General features: G+C 40.0%; 1 protein-coding gene across 1 annotated transcript in view; it reads left to right on the top strand.

Annotated features, from left to right (window-relative positions):
* Positions 1–17,755, top strand: part of RELN (reelin) — a 536,555-nt gene that overhangs the window by 440,780 nt on the left and 78,020 nt on the right. The window contains exons 32-38 of the mRNA XM_052638374.1: positions 8,302–8,460; positions 8,646–8,834; positions 9,369–9,642; positions 12,329–12,469; positions 12,576–12,753; positions 16,210–16,294; positions 17,130–17,312. Coding sequence (XP_052494334.1) covers positions 8,302–8,460; positions 8,646–8,834; positions 9,369–9,642; positions 12,329–12,469; positions 12,576–12,753; positions 16,210–16,294; positions 17,130–17,312 — 1,209 coding nt within the window. The remainder of the gene's footprint in view (positions 1–8,301; positions 8,461–8,645; positions 8,835–9,368; positions 9,643–12,328; positions 12,470–12,575; positions 12,754–16,209; positions 16,295–17,129; positions 17,313–17,755) is intronic.

The raw sequence follows: 17,755 nt of genomic DNA, 5'->3' as shown, positions 1-17,755 counted from the left end.
TCATACACTGCTTCCTGCCCATAAACAAATCCTTTGATAGAAGGAGCTGCTGCTGCTGCTAAGTCGCATCAGTCGTGTCCGACTCTGTGTGACCCCATAGATGGCAGCCCACCAGGCTCCCCCATCCCTGGGATTCTCCAGGCAAGAACACTGGAGTGGGTTGCCATTTCCTTCTCCAGTGCATGAAAGTGAAAAGTGAAAGGGAAGTCACTCAGTCGTGTCTGATTCTTTGCAACCCCATGGACTGCAGCCTACCAGGCTCCTCCATCCATGGGATTTTCCAGGCAAGAGTACTGGAGTGGGGTGCCATTGCCTTCTCCGGGTAGAAGGAACAGTTGTTGGTAATAATAGATATTAATTTTTACTGAGCAGTTATATATGCAAGACACTGTTCCAGGTGTTCTATCTGTTAATGCACTTAATCCTCATCATACCCCTTTGCCATAGGTACTATAATTTATCCTATTTTACAGATGTAGATGTTGGGGCACAGGGAGGACAAATAACTTACTCAAGATCACGCTGTCAGTAAGTGGACAAGCAGAGATTGAGACCACTAGAGCCTATTCCTCTCTCCTTCCCCAGATCCCTATTCTCTCAGACATCCACACCATCTTTTGCCTCCATGATTCAGTGCTGAAAGAAATGCAAAACACTTCAAGTATACATAGTTGGCCTTCAGTTGCTATACAGATATAATAGGATTCCTTAAGGGACCCTACCTGTGAGTTGGTTCCTGGCACAAAATCCATAAGCTTCTCTGATGGATCCTCCTCCAAACTTTGATCTCATGAAAAGCATGTGAAGAATTTTGCAGCTTTCAAGTTTGTTATTGTCTCAGGCATGACTATCTAAAACATATTGGCTTAAACACTACAGTACTCGTTAGTCAGTAGAGCTATTGATAGCTCTGTTCATTAGTTCTAAATGTTCTTGGCCTTATCATCAGTAACTGAAAGCTTCCTTGACTTTTCTAAGTATCTCAGTACAGTCTGCTAATTATCCAGATCATCTATTCATTGAATCAGCAGTCTAGAAACTTGTACAAGACTATTTTGTATTTCCTGGTCTCTTTGACAAGCATTTATTAAGAATCTGCTCTAAGCGAGGCACTGTTCTAGGTTTCATGGATACAGTGTCACCAAAAGACAGATGCATCAGTCTTGATGAGTTAGGTTATGCTACAGTGACAGACAACTCTCAGTCTCTGTGGGTTAAAACATAAGATTTGTCCTCTGTGCTGCATTTTCCTCATGGGTCATCTGAGGTTCTCATCTAGCACTCAGGATAATGAAGCAGCTGCTGGGTAGCTTCTGGGTGTTGCCAGCCATGTAGCGGAAGGAAAGAGCACATATGGTAAAGGGGACAAGAAATGCAAACTGCCATGTAGCAGGATGCAAAGAACCAGTGTGGCAGTAATGAGCACAGCAGACAAAAGCGATACCATTGAGAGAACTTTTATATTGTAGTAAGAGGAGTCAGAACATCAAGAATAAAAGAAAGGAGCAGTACGTTAGATTGATGGGCTAGATAGAAATAAATAAGCTGATGAGATGGAAGGTAAACTTATGCTGGGAAAGATGCTGATTTCAACAGAGTGACCTGGGAGTGGACTTACTGAGAAAGTGACATTTAAAATGTAATCTAAAGGGGAAAGTGTTAGTTGCTCGGTCGTGTCTGACTCTTTGCAACCCCGTGGACTGTAGCCCTCCAGGCTCCTCTTTCCATGGGATTTCCCAGGCCAGAATACTGGAGTGGGTAGTCATTCTCTTCTTTAAGGGTTCTTCCTGACCTGAGGATCGAACCTGGGTCTCCTCCATTGCAGGCAGATTCTTTACTATCTGAGATACCAGGAAAAGGCTTCCCTGGTAGCTCAGCAGTAAAGAATCTGCCAGCAATGCAGGAGACGCAGGAGACGCAGGAGACTGGTTCCATACCTGGGTCGGGAAGATCCCCTGGAGGAGCAAATGGCAACCCCCTCAGTATTCTTGTCTGGGAAATCCCATGGACAGAGGAACCTGGTGGGCTGCAGTCCATAGGATCGCAAATAGTCAGATACAACTGAGCACACACACTAATGGTGTAAAGAAACCAGAACAGAAAGAGCTTAAGGCAAGTTTTCCAGTCAGAAGAAACAGCAAAGGCCATGAGGTGGAAAAGAGTTGTGGTGTTGGAGGAACAGAAAGAAGGCCAGATGGCCTGGGGCTCGTTAAGGTTTAGGAGTGCTGGGGAGAAGGAGGAGAGGGACAGAGCCAGGTCACTCAGAGCCTTGCTGGCCATGGAACAGAGGTGGGATTGGAATCCACTGTATGGAAACAACTGAAGACTTTTAGGTCAGGCAGTGACATAACCTGATTTAAATTTTTATAGAATCACCCTACAGAAAAAATATGTAGTTCAAAACATGAGTATCTCTAGAGCACATTCTCCACCCACATGGAAACAGGAGCTTTGAGGGATGCAAAGGTAGACGGAGTTCTGTCCCAGGATCTTGCTTACTGACTGGAGAGGTGGAGAACCTGAATGTTGTCTTTAAACCTTGTGATAGAATTGCTATTTAAAAGTAGTTAGTGGTTGGAACATGAAGCAACTGTGTGCATGTACAAATGTGCATGACTCTTCTGAAAATTACAAATCCATACCCCTATTTGTATATGAGGAAAAAAAAGAAACTCTAACCAGAGTATAGCGGGAAGCATCCACTTACTGACCTAAAGCTGTCCTCTACTTTAACCTCTGATTATAAATGTTCTTGCCTGCCTTCTGGGATTTTTTCCCTTTAGGAACACAACTTATTCTCAACAATCCTGAGCCATTTTCTTGAACTCATTGCTGCCTGTGTAATTTACATCCCACAGGCATTTCTCAGCCGTTTATTGAAAACTGGTTGTTAAAATGTAAATCTGCCTAAATCCTTGAACAAATCTCTCCCAGTGATAAAAGTAAAGATTTTCTGCATACTCAAGCTGAAACCTCAATTTGCATATTTGGAATTAAAATCAAAATTAGGCTATTTTCAGTAAGACTGGGAAGAATGAGGATGGAGTTGTCATTTTAAAAGGGGAATGTTTTATATTCCTTAAATATTTGGTAGTTGAGCTGAAATGGCTTGGTTTATTCCAATGGACAGTGTTTAGATGACACAGCTAAAGAGGGTCAGTTCAGTTCAGACACTCAGTCATGTCCGACGCTGCGACACCATGGACTGCAGCACACCAGGCTTCCCTGTTCATCACCAACTCCTGGAGTTTGCTCAAACTCATGTCCATTGAGTCAGTGATGCCATTGAACCATCTCATCCTCTGTTGTCCCCTTCTCTTCCTGCCTTCACTCTTTCCCAGAATCAGAGTATTTTCTGAGTCAGTACTTTGCATCAGGTGGCCAAAGTATTGGAGTTTCAGCTTCAGCATCAGTCCTTCCAATGAATATTCAAGGTTGATTTCCTTTAGTATTGACTGGTTTAGTCTCCTTGCTGTCCAAGGCTTCTCTCTCCCTCTCCTTGCTGTCCAAGGGACTCTCAAGAGTCTTCTCCAACACCACAGTTCAAAAGCGTTAATTCATCAGTGCTCAACCTTCTTTATGGTCCACCTCTCACATCCATACATGACTACTGTAAAAACCATAGCTTTGACTAGATGGACCTTCGTTGGCAAACTAATGTGTCTGTTTTTTAATAGGCTCTCTAGGTTTGTCATAGCTTTTCTTCCAAGAAGCAAGTGTTTTTTCATTTCATGACTACAGTCACCATCTGCAGTGATTTTGGAGCCCAAGAAAAAGAGGCCCAGAGATTGATAAAAAATAGATAGGTAGAGATACTGCTGTTTCCCTTTCTTCCATTTCTCCATTCTTTCATACTTACATGAGAGTCATTCTATTGACCTGAAGAATTGGGGGCCTCCTCTCTGCAGATCTTGCAGTTGCCTGCAGGTGTATGTGACAATCCTGAAACAGCTAATGTGGAGAAAGGCAGCAGGCAGAAACCCACTGGAGCACAGACCACTTGAGCCGTAATTGTCATATGCTCATATACATCTGAATCCTTTCAGTTCCGTTCAGTTCAGTTGCTCAGTCGTGTCCGACTCTTTGCGACACCATAGACTGCAGCGTGCCAGGCCTCCCTGTCAATCACCAACTACCAGAATTTACTCAAACTTATGTCCACTGAGTCAATGATACCATCCAACCATCTCATCCTCTGTCATCCCCTTCTCCTCCCACCTTCAATCTTTCGCAGCATGAGGGTCTTTTCAAATGAGTCAGTCCTTCACATCAGGTGGCCAAAGTATTGGAGTTTCAGCATCAGTCCTTCCGATGAATATTCAGGACTGATTTCCTTTAGGATGGACTGGCTGAATCTTCTTGCTGTCCAAGGGACTCTTAAGAGTCTTCTCCAACACCACATTTCAAAAGCATTAATTCTTCAGCACTCAGCCTTCTTTATAGTCCAACTCTCACATCCGTACATGACTACTGGAAAATCCATAGCCTTGACTAGATGGGCCTTTGTTGGCAAAGTAATGTCTCTGTTTTTTAATAAGCTGTCTAGGTTGGTCATAACTTTTCTTCCAAGGAGCAAGTGTCTTTTAATTTCATGGCTACAGTCAACATCTGCAGTGATTTTGGAGCCCCCCAAAATAAAGTCTGTCACTGTTTCCACTATTTCCCCGTTTATTTGCCATGAAGTATGGGACCAGATGCCATGAAAGTATGAGACCAGATGCAATGATCTTCGTTTTCTGAACGTTGAGCTTTAAGCCAACTTTTTCACTCTCCTCTTTCACTTTCATCTAGAGGCTTTTTAGTTCTTCGCTTTCTGCCATAAGGGTGATGTTATCTGCATATCTGAGGTTATTGATATTTCTCCCGGCAGTCTTGAGTCCAGCTTGTGCTTCATCCAGTCCAGCATTTCTCATGATATACTCTGCATATAAATTAAATAAGCAGGGTGACAATGTGCAGCCTTGACACACTCCTTTTCCTATTTGGAAGCAGTCTGTTATTCCGTGTCCAGTTCTAACTGTTGCTCTTGACCTGCATACAGATTTCTCAAAAGGCAGGTCAGGTGGTCTGGTATTCCCATTTCTTTAAGAATTTCCCACAGTTTGTTGAGATACACACAGTCAAAGGCTTTAGTGTAGTCAATAAAACAGAAGTAGATATTTTTCTGTAAATCTCTTGCTTTTTCGATGATCCAACAGATGTTGACAATTTGATCTCTGGTTCCTCTGCCTTTTATAAATCTAGCTTGAACATCTGAAAGTTCACGGTTCATGTACTGTTGAAGCCTGGCATTACTTTGTTTAATTTTGAGTATTACTTTGCTAGAGTGTGAGATGAGTGCAATTGCGTGATAGTTTGAGCATTCTTTGGCCTTGACTTTCTTTTGGATTGGAATGAAAACTGACCTTTTCCAGTCCTGTGGCCACTGCTGAGTTTTCCAAACTTGCTGGCATATTGAGTACAGCACTTTCACAGCATCATCTTTTAGGATTTGAAATAGCTCGACTGGAATTCCATCACCTCCACTATCTTTGTTCGTAGTGATGCTTCCTAAGGCCCACTTGACTTCGCATTCCAGGATGTCTGGCTCTAGGTGAGTGATCACACTATCGTGAGTATCTGGGTCTTGAAGATCTTTTTCTGTATAGTTCTTCTGTGTATTTTTGCCGTCTCTCCTTAATATCTTCTTCTGTTAGAATCCTTTGGGAGGCTTTAAAATGCAGATTCTGTTTCAGTAGGACTGGGGTGGTATGCTGCATAACAAATTATTCCCAACTGAGTGGACTAAGGCAACGTCTGTTATCTTCTAGTTTCTGTGAGTCAGGAATGCAGGTTCTGGCACAGGACCTCTCCTGAGGTTGCACACAAAGTAAAAGCCAGGAGCAGTGCATTCATCTGAAGAACCAACCAGGGCTGCAGGATCTCTTTCCAAGATGCTCACTTATCTGGCTGTTGGCAAGAGACCTGTTTCTTTCAGTGAACTTGTCCACAGGCTCTTTGTGTGTCCTTACAGGGAGAGAGAGAGAGGGAAGAGAGCACAAACGCCTCTTATGGCCTCATCTCAGAAGTCATGCAGTGTCTCTTCTCCATACTCTGTGTAACAGTAGCAAGTTACTAGGTCTAGCCACTCTGAAAAAGAGGCAAATTAAGCTTCACTTTTTGATGGGAGGAGTGTCAAATAGTTTGTGGAGATGTTTTAAAAACTTCACAGGTGGAACCTGTTCCCAGATGATGCAGGTGCTGATCCTTGGACCAGACTTTGAGCAGAAGGTGCTAAAGGACCACCAGTGAGATTTTAGTCTTGTGATGCCTTATTTTTCATACCATATCTACTTTCCAAATAGGTCTTCCCAGATAACTGTCTGAATTATTTTATTCATTCTCACTTGTTCTCTCTCATGTTACAAATATCAAGCATATCAAACAAATTAATGTCCACAAGAAAACTATATTTTGAGCAAGCAACAAGGGTTAGAGACTGGAGTTTTGTCAGACACTCCTCACCTTGATTAGAATAAAGATGAGAAAGAGCCTCCCTTCAATTTTCTTCAGGAACTTTAATGTGGTTCTCTCCCTTCTGCAACACATGGGTCTGACTTCCACCCACTAAAGCTCCAGCTGCCCATGTCTACACCTATACACAACATAGTGTCTACCCACAGAGTTCCTATTCTTTGAGCTGTTTTTATTCTCTTATCAAACACAATGATTTCTTCTATTTTAAATATGGTAGCATTAATTCTCTTGAGATTTCTTTTGCATGTTAAACGTTATTATTCCTGACACCACCCCTTGTCCGATGTAGTGACGATAGTTCCATGTAATATCAATTAACCTTAAAAGGCATTCTTTTAGTTCTATATTTTATCATATTATTTCTTAAAACAATTTTACTAAACTCTTTGCTATGCAGTACAACACAAGGATTGAGATATTCTGTTTAGTTAATAATGAGGAAACTAAAAAGATATTATATGAACCATGGATTATTTTTCCAGAAAGACTGAGGGAACATGGCATTGTAGCTCAGATGGTAAAGAATCTGCCTACAATGCAGGAGATCCTGGTTCAATCCCTGGATTGGGAAGATCCCCTGGAGCAGGAAATGGCAACCCACTCCAGTATTTTGCCTGGAGAATTCCATGGACAGGGTAGCCTGGCAAGAGGCAGGTTAGAGTCCATGGGGTCACAGAGAATTGGACCCGACTGAGCGACTTTCACTACTACTACTAGAAAGATTGAGCTATAATAAAATTAATATAACAAACACAAATTTACTAGACATAGTTTATGTGAATATTCAGATAGCACTTCAGTATCCCCAGTCATAATTTTGAATACACAGTGCCAGTCTTAGGAACAGTTATGGAATAGGCAGTTAGATGCCAAGAAAGCCCTCTGCCCTTCCCATCAAATAGAATATATATTTTTAAATTATTTGCTGATGATATATATATTATATGTATATATATATTCCGTTGATTCCTATCATTTCATCATTAGCAGTTTTTTCCTTTGCATTCAACATTACCCTTCCCCTGTGTCCTCTTTTAAAATAAAAAAATGTTTCTGGGGGAGGTACGAGGAATCACACATGAAGTATCTTAAACTTTCATGTGTATTTCTCTAAATCACACTTCTCTGGTGATAGGCAGAGGGAGATGGGGCAGAAGAGATACATGAAGGGGAGAAGGTGAAAAGAGAGAGGAAGGTCAGAGTAACATCCGAGCGGAGTGAGTTCTTCTGCTTTGCTGTGTGATAATTTGTCTTTATTCAGTCTTCAGTGACCAAGGTCTGACAGAGTATGAAGTGCCTGTAAAAGTATCCTTCTGCTTAAGAGAATTTCAGATTGACCTGTGCTTCCTATCTGGTGCATCAGCGGCAAAGAGCCCTTCTTGATTTTGTGCTGGGAGATTGAGATATTCCTTCTGAGTATATAATAATGATATGAGACTTTGTACTGTTCAGGACAGAATCTAAAATTCAAATATATAATCTGAAGTGCATTTTTATGTCCCTCTTACCAACTCCTCATTGCTCATACAAAGCTGAGTGGTCTTTAAAAGAGCCTATGTATTTTTCCCCCATTTCCTAGGAGTTGGTGCATCAGAAACTGTCAAGAAATTGATGAGCCTTCAGGTCTACTAATTCATTCCTTGGAAGTTAGACAAATGTGCCCTCATTCTACGAGATGCAATTTGAAGTTTCTAGTACAGTCTTGCCACTTAAAATAATACTGTTCCTTGCCTTTTTTGCCTCTAGAAAAGTTGTCCAAGTAACTGGATTTATGTCTTAACACAGGGCTTGTTGTTCAGTATTCAAATGACAATGGGATACTCTGGCATTTGCTTCGAGAGTTGGACTTCATGTCATTTCTGGAACCACAGATCATTTCCATCGACCTTCCACAAGAGGCAAAGACACCTGCTACAGCTTTTCGATGGTGGCAGCCCCAACATGGCAAGTTACTGCTCACCCCGACTTTCCTGGTAGCATTTAACCATCCAGTTAAAGCCACTTCATATTGTGTGTTTTTTAATTTGCTGTCAATTTCTAGATAATTTGATTTAAAACCACAATCATAAAGATATTCATATTGCTATATAATGAACCTCCTGTAACTGCTTTTATTCATCTGATTTCAGGGAAGCATTCAGCCCAGTGGGCCTTGGATGATGTCCTTATAGGAATGAATGACAGCTCTCAAACTGGATTTCAGGATAAATTTGATGGCTCTTTAGATCTGCAAGCCAACTGGTATCGAATCCAAGGAGGTCAAGTTGACATTGACTGTCTCTCTATGGATACTGCTCTGATATTCGCTGAAAACATAGGTATACATTTTCACTTGATAAAGGGAGAATATTTAATTAACTAGAGGACTAAATTAATTAAAGCCCAAAAGGAGATTCTCTAGTGGAAAACCATGTGCATAACTGCCTGTGCTGAGGGAGGCAGTTGGAAATAACAAGTTGTTTTGTCTCCTAGTGTGACTTGGTGAACCCAATGACAGTTTTTGCAGGGACTGTCTTTCATGGCATGCATAATATGACCAACGTTTCTTAAAAGTGAGGCCAAATGTCTGTCTGAGAACATTCCCATGTTTTAGAATCTGCAGAATTAGAATTTGCAGACTCTCTGTTAGCCTGTCTCAAGGTGGTAAGACTTTTCAAGTTAGCAGCCGTCCATATTTCTGAGTCTTTGCTAACTAGATAAAAAAAGTCAGTGTGAGATGAAAAGTCAAAGCACATGTGAGACACTATAGATAAGATATGATTTTTGTTTACTACTGAAAGCATGACAAGCAGAAACACCCAATAAGAAAGAGTACGATTATGTGCTACCATTAAACTTTTCCTTTTTCGTAGGAAAACCTCGTTACGCTGAGACCTGGGACTTCCATGTGTCAGCATCAACTTTCTTGCAGTTTGAAATGAGCATGGGCTGTAGCAAGCCCTTCAGCGACTCCCACAGTGTACAGCTCCAGTATTCTCTGAACAATGGCAGGGACTGGCATCTTGTCACTGAAGAATGTGTTCCTCCAACCATTGGCTGTCTGCACTACACAGAAAGTTCAATTTACACCTCCGAGAGATTCCAGAATTGGAAGCGGATCACTGTCTACCTTCCACTCTCCACCATGTGAGAATTGTCATTTGGCTACATGTCAGAACTTCAGGTTTCTGTCACCTAATTGGAAAATAATTGTGATGCCACTTGGAAATTCTATTACTCTTTCATGAGGATTATGCATGGAACATACCGGGGGGAGAAAAAGTTATAGGGGCTTGGGTAATACTTTTTAAATGTGGTTAGGAGTTCCAGGAGATTTATGAGGCTGAACTTTGCTTCTTCAGCAACCTGAAGGCTGCCCAACAGATTCAGGTTTTAAATTGTAAAAATAAACATCTACCCAATAACCAGAGTGATACTTATCCACATGAAGCAGTTGGTAAAATCATTAAATGTGGAAGAGTGTCCTTAGTTGTTGTTGGCTTTTCTTTTTTAATCTCCACACCACAATAAGAGTAAAGGTTCATTCTTTTGAAATGCTCATATCATTTTACATCTTTCTTCCCCTCCGCAGGATCTCAGATTACATTCAGCCCTACCTTATATTAGGGCTTATAGCAGGCTCCCACTTCTGTGGTTTAGGTGTTGGATAGTGAAGGATCTTTCTAGGAACTAATGTTACTGTGGTGGGTGAGTTTGTGCCATCCTGGGGCTGCTCTCCCCAGATCCCTACATCTTCCTTCCACTGCCCTGCTCTGAATTGTAGGCAAATTGGCCTCTGCCAGCTGCATTTGCCAGCTGCATATGTTTTCTGGCTTCCTGGTAGGTTTAGGGAGTAACAGATAATGGCAAGAAAGTGGAGGGTGGAAATAAAGTTAAACCAGGGTATTCCTCCCCCCTCCTTCTCTATCTCAAGTACATCTTGGCAAAGTTCAGCAGCTCCAGCTCCACCATGGTGTCCCTCCAGGTGACATGCAGCACCTCCTCCTGTATCTCTCCATCTTTGGACTTGCAGTGGCTTCCTGACTTTCCTAAACTTATTTCCTCACTGATGCTGCCACTCACTATGCATCCAGTACTTTGTAAATTCTCTCCATTAAATACTTATGGTGGTTTCCATTTTCCTGGTTCCATTTTGATTCAGAGATGTGCAAACAAGTGGCAGAAAAAAAAAAAAAAAAAACAGGAAATCAATGTGTTTCAGTATTTAACCTAAAACAGTTTCCTGCAGACCCCAGAGCTTTAAAGAATGCTCACTTGTAGCTCATTTATTCATTCTATTTTTATTCAACAAACATTTATTGAATATCTCTGCCTGCAATGCAAGAGACACAAGAGACCTTGGTTCAATCCCTGGGTTGAGAAGATTCCCTGGAGAAGGAAATGGCAACCCACTCCAGTATTCTTGCTTGGAAAATCCCATGGACAGAGGACCCTGGCAGGCTAGAGTCCATGGGGCCGCAAAAGAGACAGACACAACTTAGCTACTAAACAACAACAACATTATGTGTTAGATTTCTGGTACAAAATGAATAAGGTGATGCCTGGATCCAAATATATGATTTAGGATAACAGGTATCTAAGCAGTTGTTTATGCTGTAAAATACTAACAGTGACAAAACCCAGGGATATTATTGAAACAAAGGGGGATACTACCCAACTCAGTTCGGGGATATTGAATGGAGCTTTCTGCAAAAACTGATGTCTGAGTTGAGTCTGAATTAGTGAATAAAGCTTATCTGATTGAAGAGAGCCTGTGGGAGGTCATATGTGCTGTTGTAAGCCAAAAAAAAAATCCCAGAGACCAGAAGAAACATGAGTTGATGGGAAAACTCAAGGACTCGATGCTATTAGAGTACAATTGTGACGAAATAAGCAAAGATGAAGCAAGAGAAGAGGGCAGATGATGAAGGGGGCATGTATTTCATATTAGCAGTTTGGCATGTGCAGGGGAACCATTTAAAGTGTGTTAAACTGAGTGGTGACATGATTAGATTTCCGTTTCAGAGCCACCACGCTGGCAGCTGTGTTGCATTGAAGGAGGACTTGTGTAGGGAAAACAATAGCACTTGAAATGTTACTATTGAAATTCCACTTCAAGTTGACTGTGTTTTACATTCCAAATAACTAACACATTTCTGCTGTGCAATCTGTTCCTAAATGAGAGACTGCTACTGCTGTTTGGTAAGGCTGTACATATTTCTGGATAAAGTGGTCTTCTGACAGTATAGCCCAGTTAACAGATTGCAAATAAAAAAAAAAAAAAAACATGGAGGTGCATCACATCATTCTAGTCCTCAGCTTTATGGGAGCCAAGCCCTCAGGAACCAAAATAGAGGCAGAAGTTGGATGAGGCTTCCATTTACTACCCAGAAACCTTAGGGACAGTAGAACAGAGACTTCATGGCAAGAACTTTGAAAGATTCCAACTTATCCTCATGTTTATCATCCTCAGTCTCTTTTCCAGTACTGAAAAGTTGTAAAAGCCTGAAAGCGAAAACTAATATTCTGCATAGAGTTAAAACACAGAATAAGTTGATAGTTCAAACTAACTTTTCCAAGTCACATGTGTTCAGAGGCTCTTATATGAAAGAAATGGTGAAATATTTTAAAAGTGTATTTTCTACTCTCCTGTTTTGGGGTCAAGTAAACAACATCCAAAATTTGGTATAAAACAAAGTGTCTCAAATAAGAGAAAACTGGAACCCTGAGGAAGACACTTTTAAAATGAAAGAATTAAATGTTTTGTTTTTGAAGGTTGCCACTCAAACCAAGTACGATTTGTTTGTTTTCTGTGTTGTTTTGTTTCTCTTAGATCGCCCAGGACCCGGTTCAGATGGATCCAAGCCAACTACACTGTGGGGGCTGACTCCTGGGCTATTGATAATGTCGTGCTGGCTTCAGGGTGTCCTTGGATGTGCTCAGGACGAGGGATTTGTGATGCTGGACGCTGTGTGTAAGTTAATGAAATTGGCAGTTTCTTTTTTTGTAATGCAAAAAGAAAGATAGTATCTTGATCTCATGACATATAATGCCTTGTCTCCACTCATTTTTTTCCTTAGGTGTGACCGGGGCTTTGGTGGAGCCTACTGTGTTCCTGTTATTCCTCTACCCTCGATTCTTAAAGATGATTTCAATGGGAACTTACATCCCGACCTTTGGCCTGAAGTATATGGTGCAGAGAGGGGGAATCTGAATGGTGAAACCATCAAGTCTGGAACATCACTCATTTTTAAAGGGGTCAGATAAGATTGTTCACTAGCACTGAAATTCCTGTCTTTTCTCAATGCTCCACATAGATACATTTCTGTTCAGATGATATATTATTGTATATAGTGTTACTGTCTTCTAACACATATCATGTTTCCTCTTATATCGACTGAGATCATTTTTTATGATCACTTGGGCATTAAACCGGAGAAGGCAATAGCAACCCATTCCAGTACTCTTGCCTGGAAAATCCCATGGACAGAGGAGCCTGGTAGGCTGCAGTCCATGGGGTCGCTAAGAGTTAGACACAACTGAGCAACTTCACTTTCACTTTTCACTTGCATGCATTGGAGAAGGAAATGGCAACCCACTCCAGTGTTGTTGCCTGGAGAATCCCAAGGACGGTGGAGCTTGGTGGGCTGTCGTCTATGGGGTCACAAAGAGTCGAACACAACTGAAGTGACTTAACAGCAGCAGCAGGGCATTAAACTCTTCCCTTGCTTTGGTAATCAGACCTTCCTTACATTCTGCTGGAATTACATATGTAAAAATTATATATACACTATTTCTAGAATCTTGGCTTCTAGAATGTAACATTTTGTGTGTTTTCAGATATTTAACTTGAAATATTTTTCTAAATGACTTTATGGAAGATCTTTGCTTTTTATTTCCATTTTCTTTCTTTTCCTCCTGCCAATACAACCATTTGGTGACTCTAAGACAACCAAACATTTAAGTCAAATTAAATAGCTTTCTCAGACATCATTAGTGTATTTTTTGATTTCAACCTAAATGTTGGTTAGACGGTTATTAAGCAGTTACGTGAATCTGTGCTGAGCTGGCACATCTTCGCATGTGAATACGTGCTATATCCTGCCCCTCTCAGCTGGGGCAATTGGCTAATCTAGGTGTGCAAATGAAATCTGTAACAAAAATCCGCATGGGTCTCTGTAGAACCTTGATGATTAGCACCTGATGCTTAGAAAACTAGACACCCTGGAAGTTTTTCAATTATAGTTAATAGATGCTGGCTATCATTCTTGTTTGAGTCCAGAATTCTTCTCAAGTTTTTAGATGAGATAGAAAAAACACTTTAGGCGTCAGGGAGATTTACAAGTCCCTAGGAGCAGTAAGTGACTGAAGAAATTTAGATAGGACATTTCAGGATAGAGACTGCTGTTTTGATTGTGTGTATTTTAATTCTTGTCTGAGGCTTTAGCTCTCATTACCACTATCTATTTGAAGCAATTGACAAGACCACAAAAGGTAAATCCTGTGATTCAAATATCTCTACCTGATAAAATTTTAAGCAGTAAATTAACCTGGTCTCTAGATCCTATGAACAAGGGAAACATATAGTCTTTTATATTAGTATTAAATATTTTCTCTTTAGCCGTCCAAATGCAAGGGCAGCCAAGCATTATATGTGTTGGACATATCCTATCTATCAGTCCTGCAAGATGCAAAGAAGGCTCAACATAGTTCAGTAGGTTGTAGTTTGACCTAGAAAGGCATTCTTTTGTGAAAAAGGAAACGAGAGTTTCTTTTCAATGTTTATAGATTCAGGAGTGCTATCTGCTATTAAAATAGCTTTACATTTAGCACAGATGGATTACTGAACCTGGAAGAGGATCAGAAAAGAAGCATCTGTATGAGCTGGAATATATGTAGAAGCAGGCAATACAGTTCCACTGGGCAATTTTCCATATCAAGTAATTAACTGTAAATAAAATTTTAGACGTGAAAGAAAGATGCCTTCATATTTCAGATCATGCTGACTGTCAACAAAATTGCTCCTACAAGATACATGGGAGCAAGTTTATACTCACATTCTATAATCAAGGGTGAAGAGTAATCATATTCCTTTATCTTGATGTTGTCAAGGGATATTTATGAACTGTATCTGTTAACTACCCACCTCGAAGCTTTTTCATTGTAAGATGAAGTGACCTTTTCCCATGGCCTTAACCTCTATATGGCACCAAGCTATGAAAATATCCAAGGCCTTAAGCTGATAAGTGTATGAGGAAAAGGGTAAAGACTTTAAGACATGAAGGATAGGCAATGACCAAGCATTATGGACTGAGGAGGGCAGTGAATTATTAAGATAAAAGAAAAATAAGAGTGGAAATATAAGGCTTTTACACAACCACCTTCAATCCTGGAAGTTTGAATCTATGCTTTGTATAAATGCAGTTGCTTTTTCATTATGATATCAAGTAATTCTCAAATTCTGAATTTAGCATTATCTAGATATCTCTCCCCAAACCAAAAGATGATTTAATAAACAAAACACTGATATTTTATAAAGGATGGAGGATAAGTTTCAGAATCTGACATATCTGAGTTTGAATTCTACTATCATCACTTTTGCAATCTTGAGCAAGTTACTGATCTCAGATTTTCTGTTTCCTTATGTGCAACAGAAAGATAATAATATATTTCCCTTATGAGTGATAGGTATAAAACAATAGGGTTCTTTTAGAACCCAGAATGTTGTGGGCACTCAATATGTGGTTGCTCTATAACAGAGAAGCCCATTACAAAATTAGTCTTATTTAAAATTTTTCAGCTATTGAAGAATGTATTATATAATAAATATTAAGAAGAGGAAGAATTTGCTTCCTCTACATTAAATTCTACTTGGTATCTGTTAGCTGATAATTAAGAAGCCAGTAGACAGTACAGCATCCACTCAGTATTGGCCAGCCCTATACCACCAAAGAGCCACTTCATTCACAGTCATACTTGAGAAACTGAAAGGCCTGTTAGTACCTAGGATATTTGCATAGCGAAATTCTATTTTACTGGGCTGTCACTGCAATCCTGCATACATGGAGAAAACAAGCTGTGGAGCTGTCAATCCCAGACAACCAGAAATAGTTAATTAGCAGAAAAATTACTAAAGCCAGTGTGATCGCTTTCCGCCTTCGTTGGCTTCTCTGCATGAGCGCTTCCAGCCTGGGCTTAGGGACCTGCTTAGTTACGCCTTATTTAACTTGACCAACTGGAGGGTGTTGTGTCAGCCTGAATGAGAGCCTCCTGGGGCCGTCAGAGCACGCAAAGGAGTAAGTTCCTAAGACTCTTTGGAACCCTGAAAAAGTTACCTATTAGCTCCTAGCTTCCAGCAGGAGCTGGCACATTTTCCGTCTGTTTCCTCTTTACTCCTCTCACAACATGCTGTGATCAAAGGAGGCTGTTTTTTAAAAAGGCTTATAGATAGATAATGGTATCATTTTTGCACTGCTTTCTATAAAAGTCACAGCAAAGTGTGACTTAAAGTTGAGCCAATGAAATGTTTTTATTCAAGCATAGGGAATGAAAGCCATTAAAAGGGGAAATGATCAATTTTTCCTGGACCAAGTATTGTCTCTTGATCATTATGCATCTATTATTTAGCTAGTAGAAGTTAGATATATAAAATCAAAGGAAAATACTCTCACAAGTAAAGTAAGATTGCTTAACATGTGTGTTTTTTGTTTGCAGGAAGGACTACGGATGCTCATTTCAAGAGATCTAGACTGTACCAATACGATGTATGTCCAGTTCTCACTTCGATTTATAGCGAAAAGTAAGTCATTTCTGTGGGTATGAATTCACTATTTCCCTTCAAGCAAATTTCCCCACGCACGATTCCTCCTCCGCAAAGAAATAACAGATTTTAGGCCCATAAATTTTGTTCTATGGGAGAGCCAACATAAATTTGAGTGCATAAGTGTTTGCAAATGTTCTTCTATAATATATATTCATTTTAATGTTGGGGTAAGATTACTACTTATTTTATAATGATTTCATACAGAAATAGTAATCATACTAGTCCTCTGCTGGTTAAATTTATCATCACATCCCTGAATCTTTTTTTCACCACTTATTTCTAGCTGAAAGAAATTTAAATTTTAAAAATTTAGCTTTTGGAAACTTGGGATTTTCTTTCACAGATGTAAACCCCTAAAGCCAACTCTGTCATTCTGACCTTTCATATTAAACTAAATAATTGTCCTGACAAATAATGTCATTTGGATATAGGGAATTTTCAAGTAGACTTTTGATAATATCCTGAGATGTAAATGTTTGACCCTTTGTAGAGCTGTGAAGCCTATAGAATCAAAAATTTTTGACATAATATTTCCTAAGTGAAATATAGAAAGATATGTGTTCATATTGAGAAAAAAAAAGGAGATAGTACTGTGTGAAAAATCCAAGATTTGATGTGTGTTTTGAGATCTATTTCTCCAGAAATTGCAACCCATCATCACTTCAGCTTGCCTCAGAAGCATTTGGACTGTAAAGCATCTATGTGAATGCAAGTCAGGTTATGCATTGATGCAAAAAAAAAAAAGTCTAAGATTGTACACTATTCCCGTTTTTATCACAATGTGTTTATGCCTGTGTTTTCTTCTTTCTAGATACCCCAGAGAGGTCTCATTCGATTCTATTGCAATTCTCCATCAATGGGGGAATCACCTGGCATCTGATGGATGAATTTTACTTCCCTCAAACTACCAACATACTTTTCATTAATGTTCCCTTGCCATACACTGCCCAAACCAACGCTACAAGATTCAGACTCTGGCAACCTTATAATAATGGTAAAAATGCTTAAGTTCTCCTGTGGTCAAAACTGATTGTGGCATGTTAACGTGCTTTCACCTAAGGTGTGGAGGAAGTATTTGTCAGCTAAGTGAGTTCGCTGTCAATAGCACATTTTGCATGCTTCACTTTTGAGGAGTTTCAAGGAATATTTAGCTTTATATATCTCTACCTTCATATTTGACTATATATTATCTTCGTGTTTGATTCCTATGCAAATATAGCTAAATCCTGTCATAGAGCTATGCTTTTTAAAAAATAATCCAGCTCTACCATTAGGTACTCATCAGTTGTAACTACATTTTTTACTGAATTCATTTAGGAATACATAGTTCTGAGTGCGGCAGTTCATTAATGAGACAGAACAATGTTAGAGCAAAATGCCATGACAAAGAGGAACTGACACCAAGCAGATAGTGCTTGAGATAAAATATTCTGTCAT

Source organism: Budorcas taxicolor, chromosome 4 (genome assembly GCF_023091745.1).
Source record: "Budorcas taxicolor isolate Tak-1 chromosome 4, Takin1.1, whole genome shotgun sequence".
Classification (NCBI taxonomy): Eukaryota; Metazoa; Chordata; class Mammalia; order Artiodactyla; family Bovidae; genus Budorcas; species Budorcas taxicolor.
The sequence above is the reverse complement of the archived record's forward strand: the minus strand, read 5'-3'. Positions and strand labels throughout refer to the sequence as shown.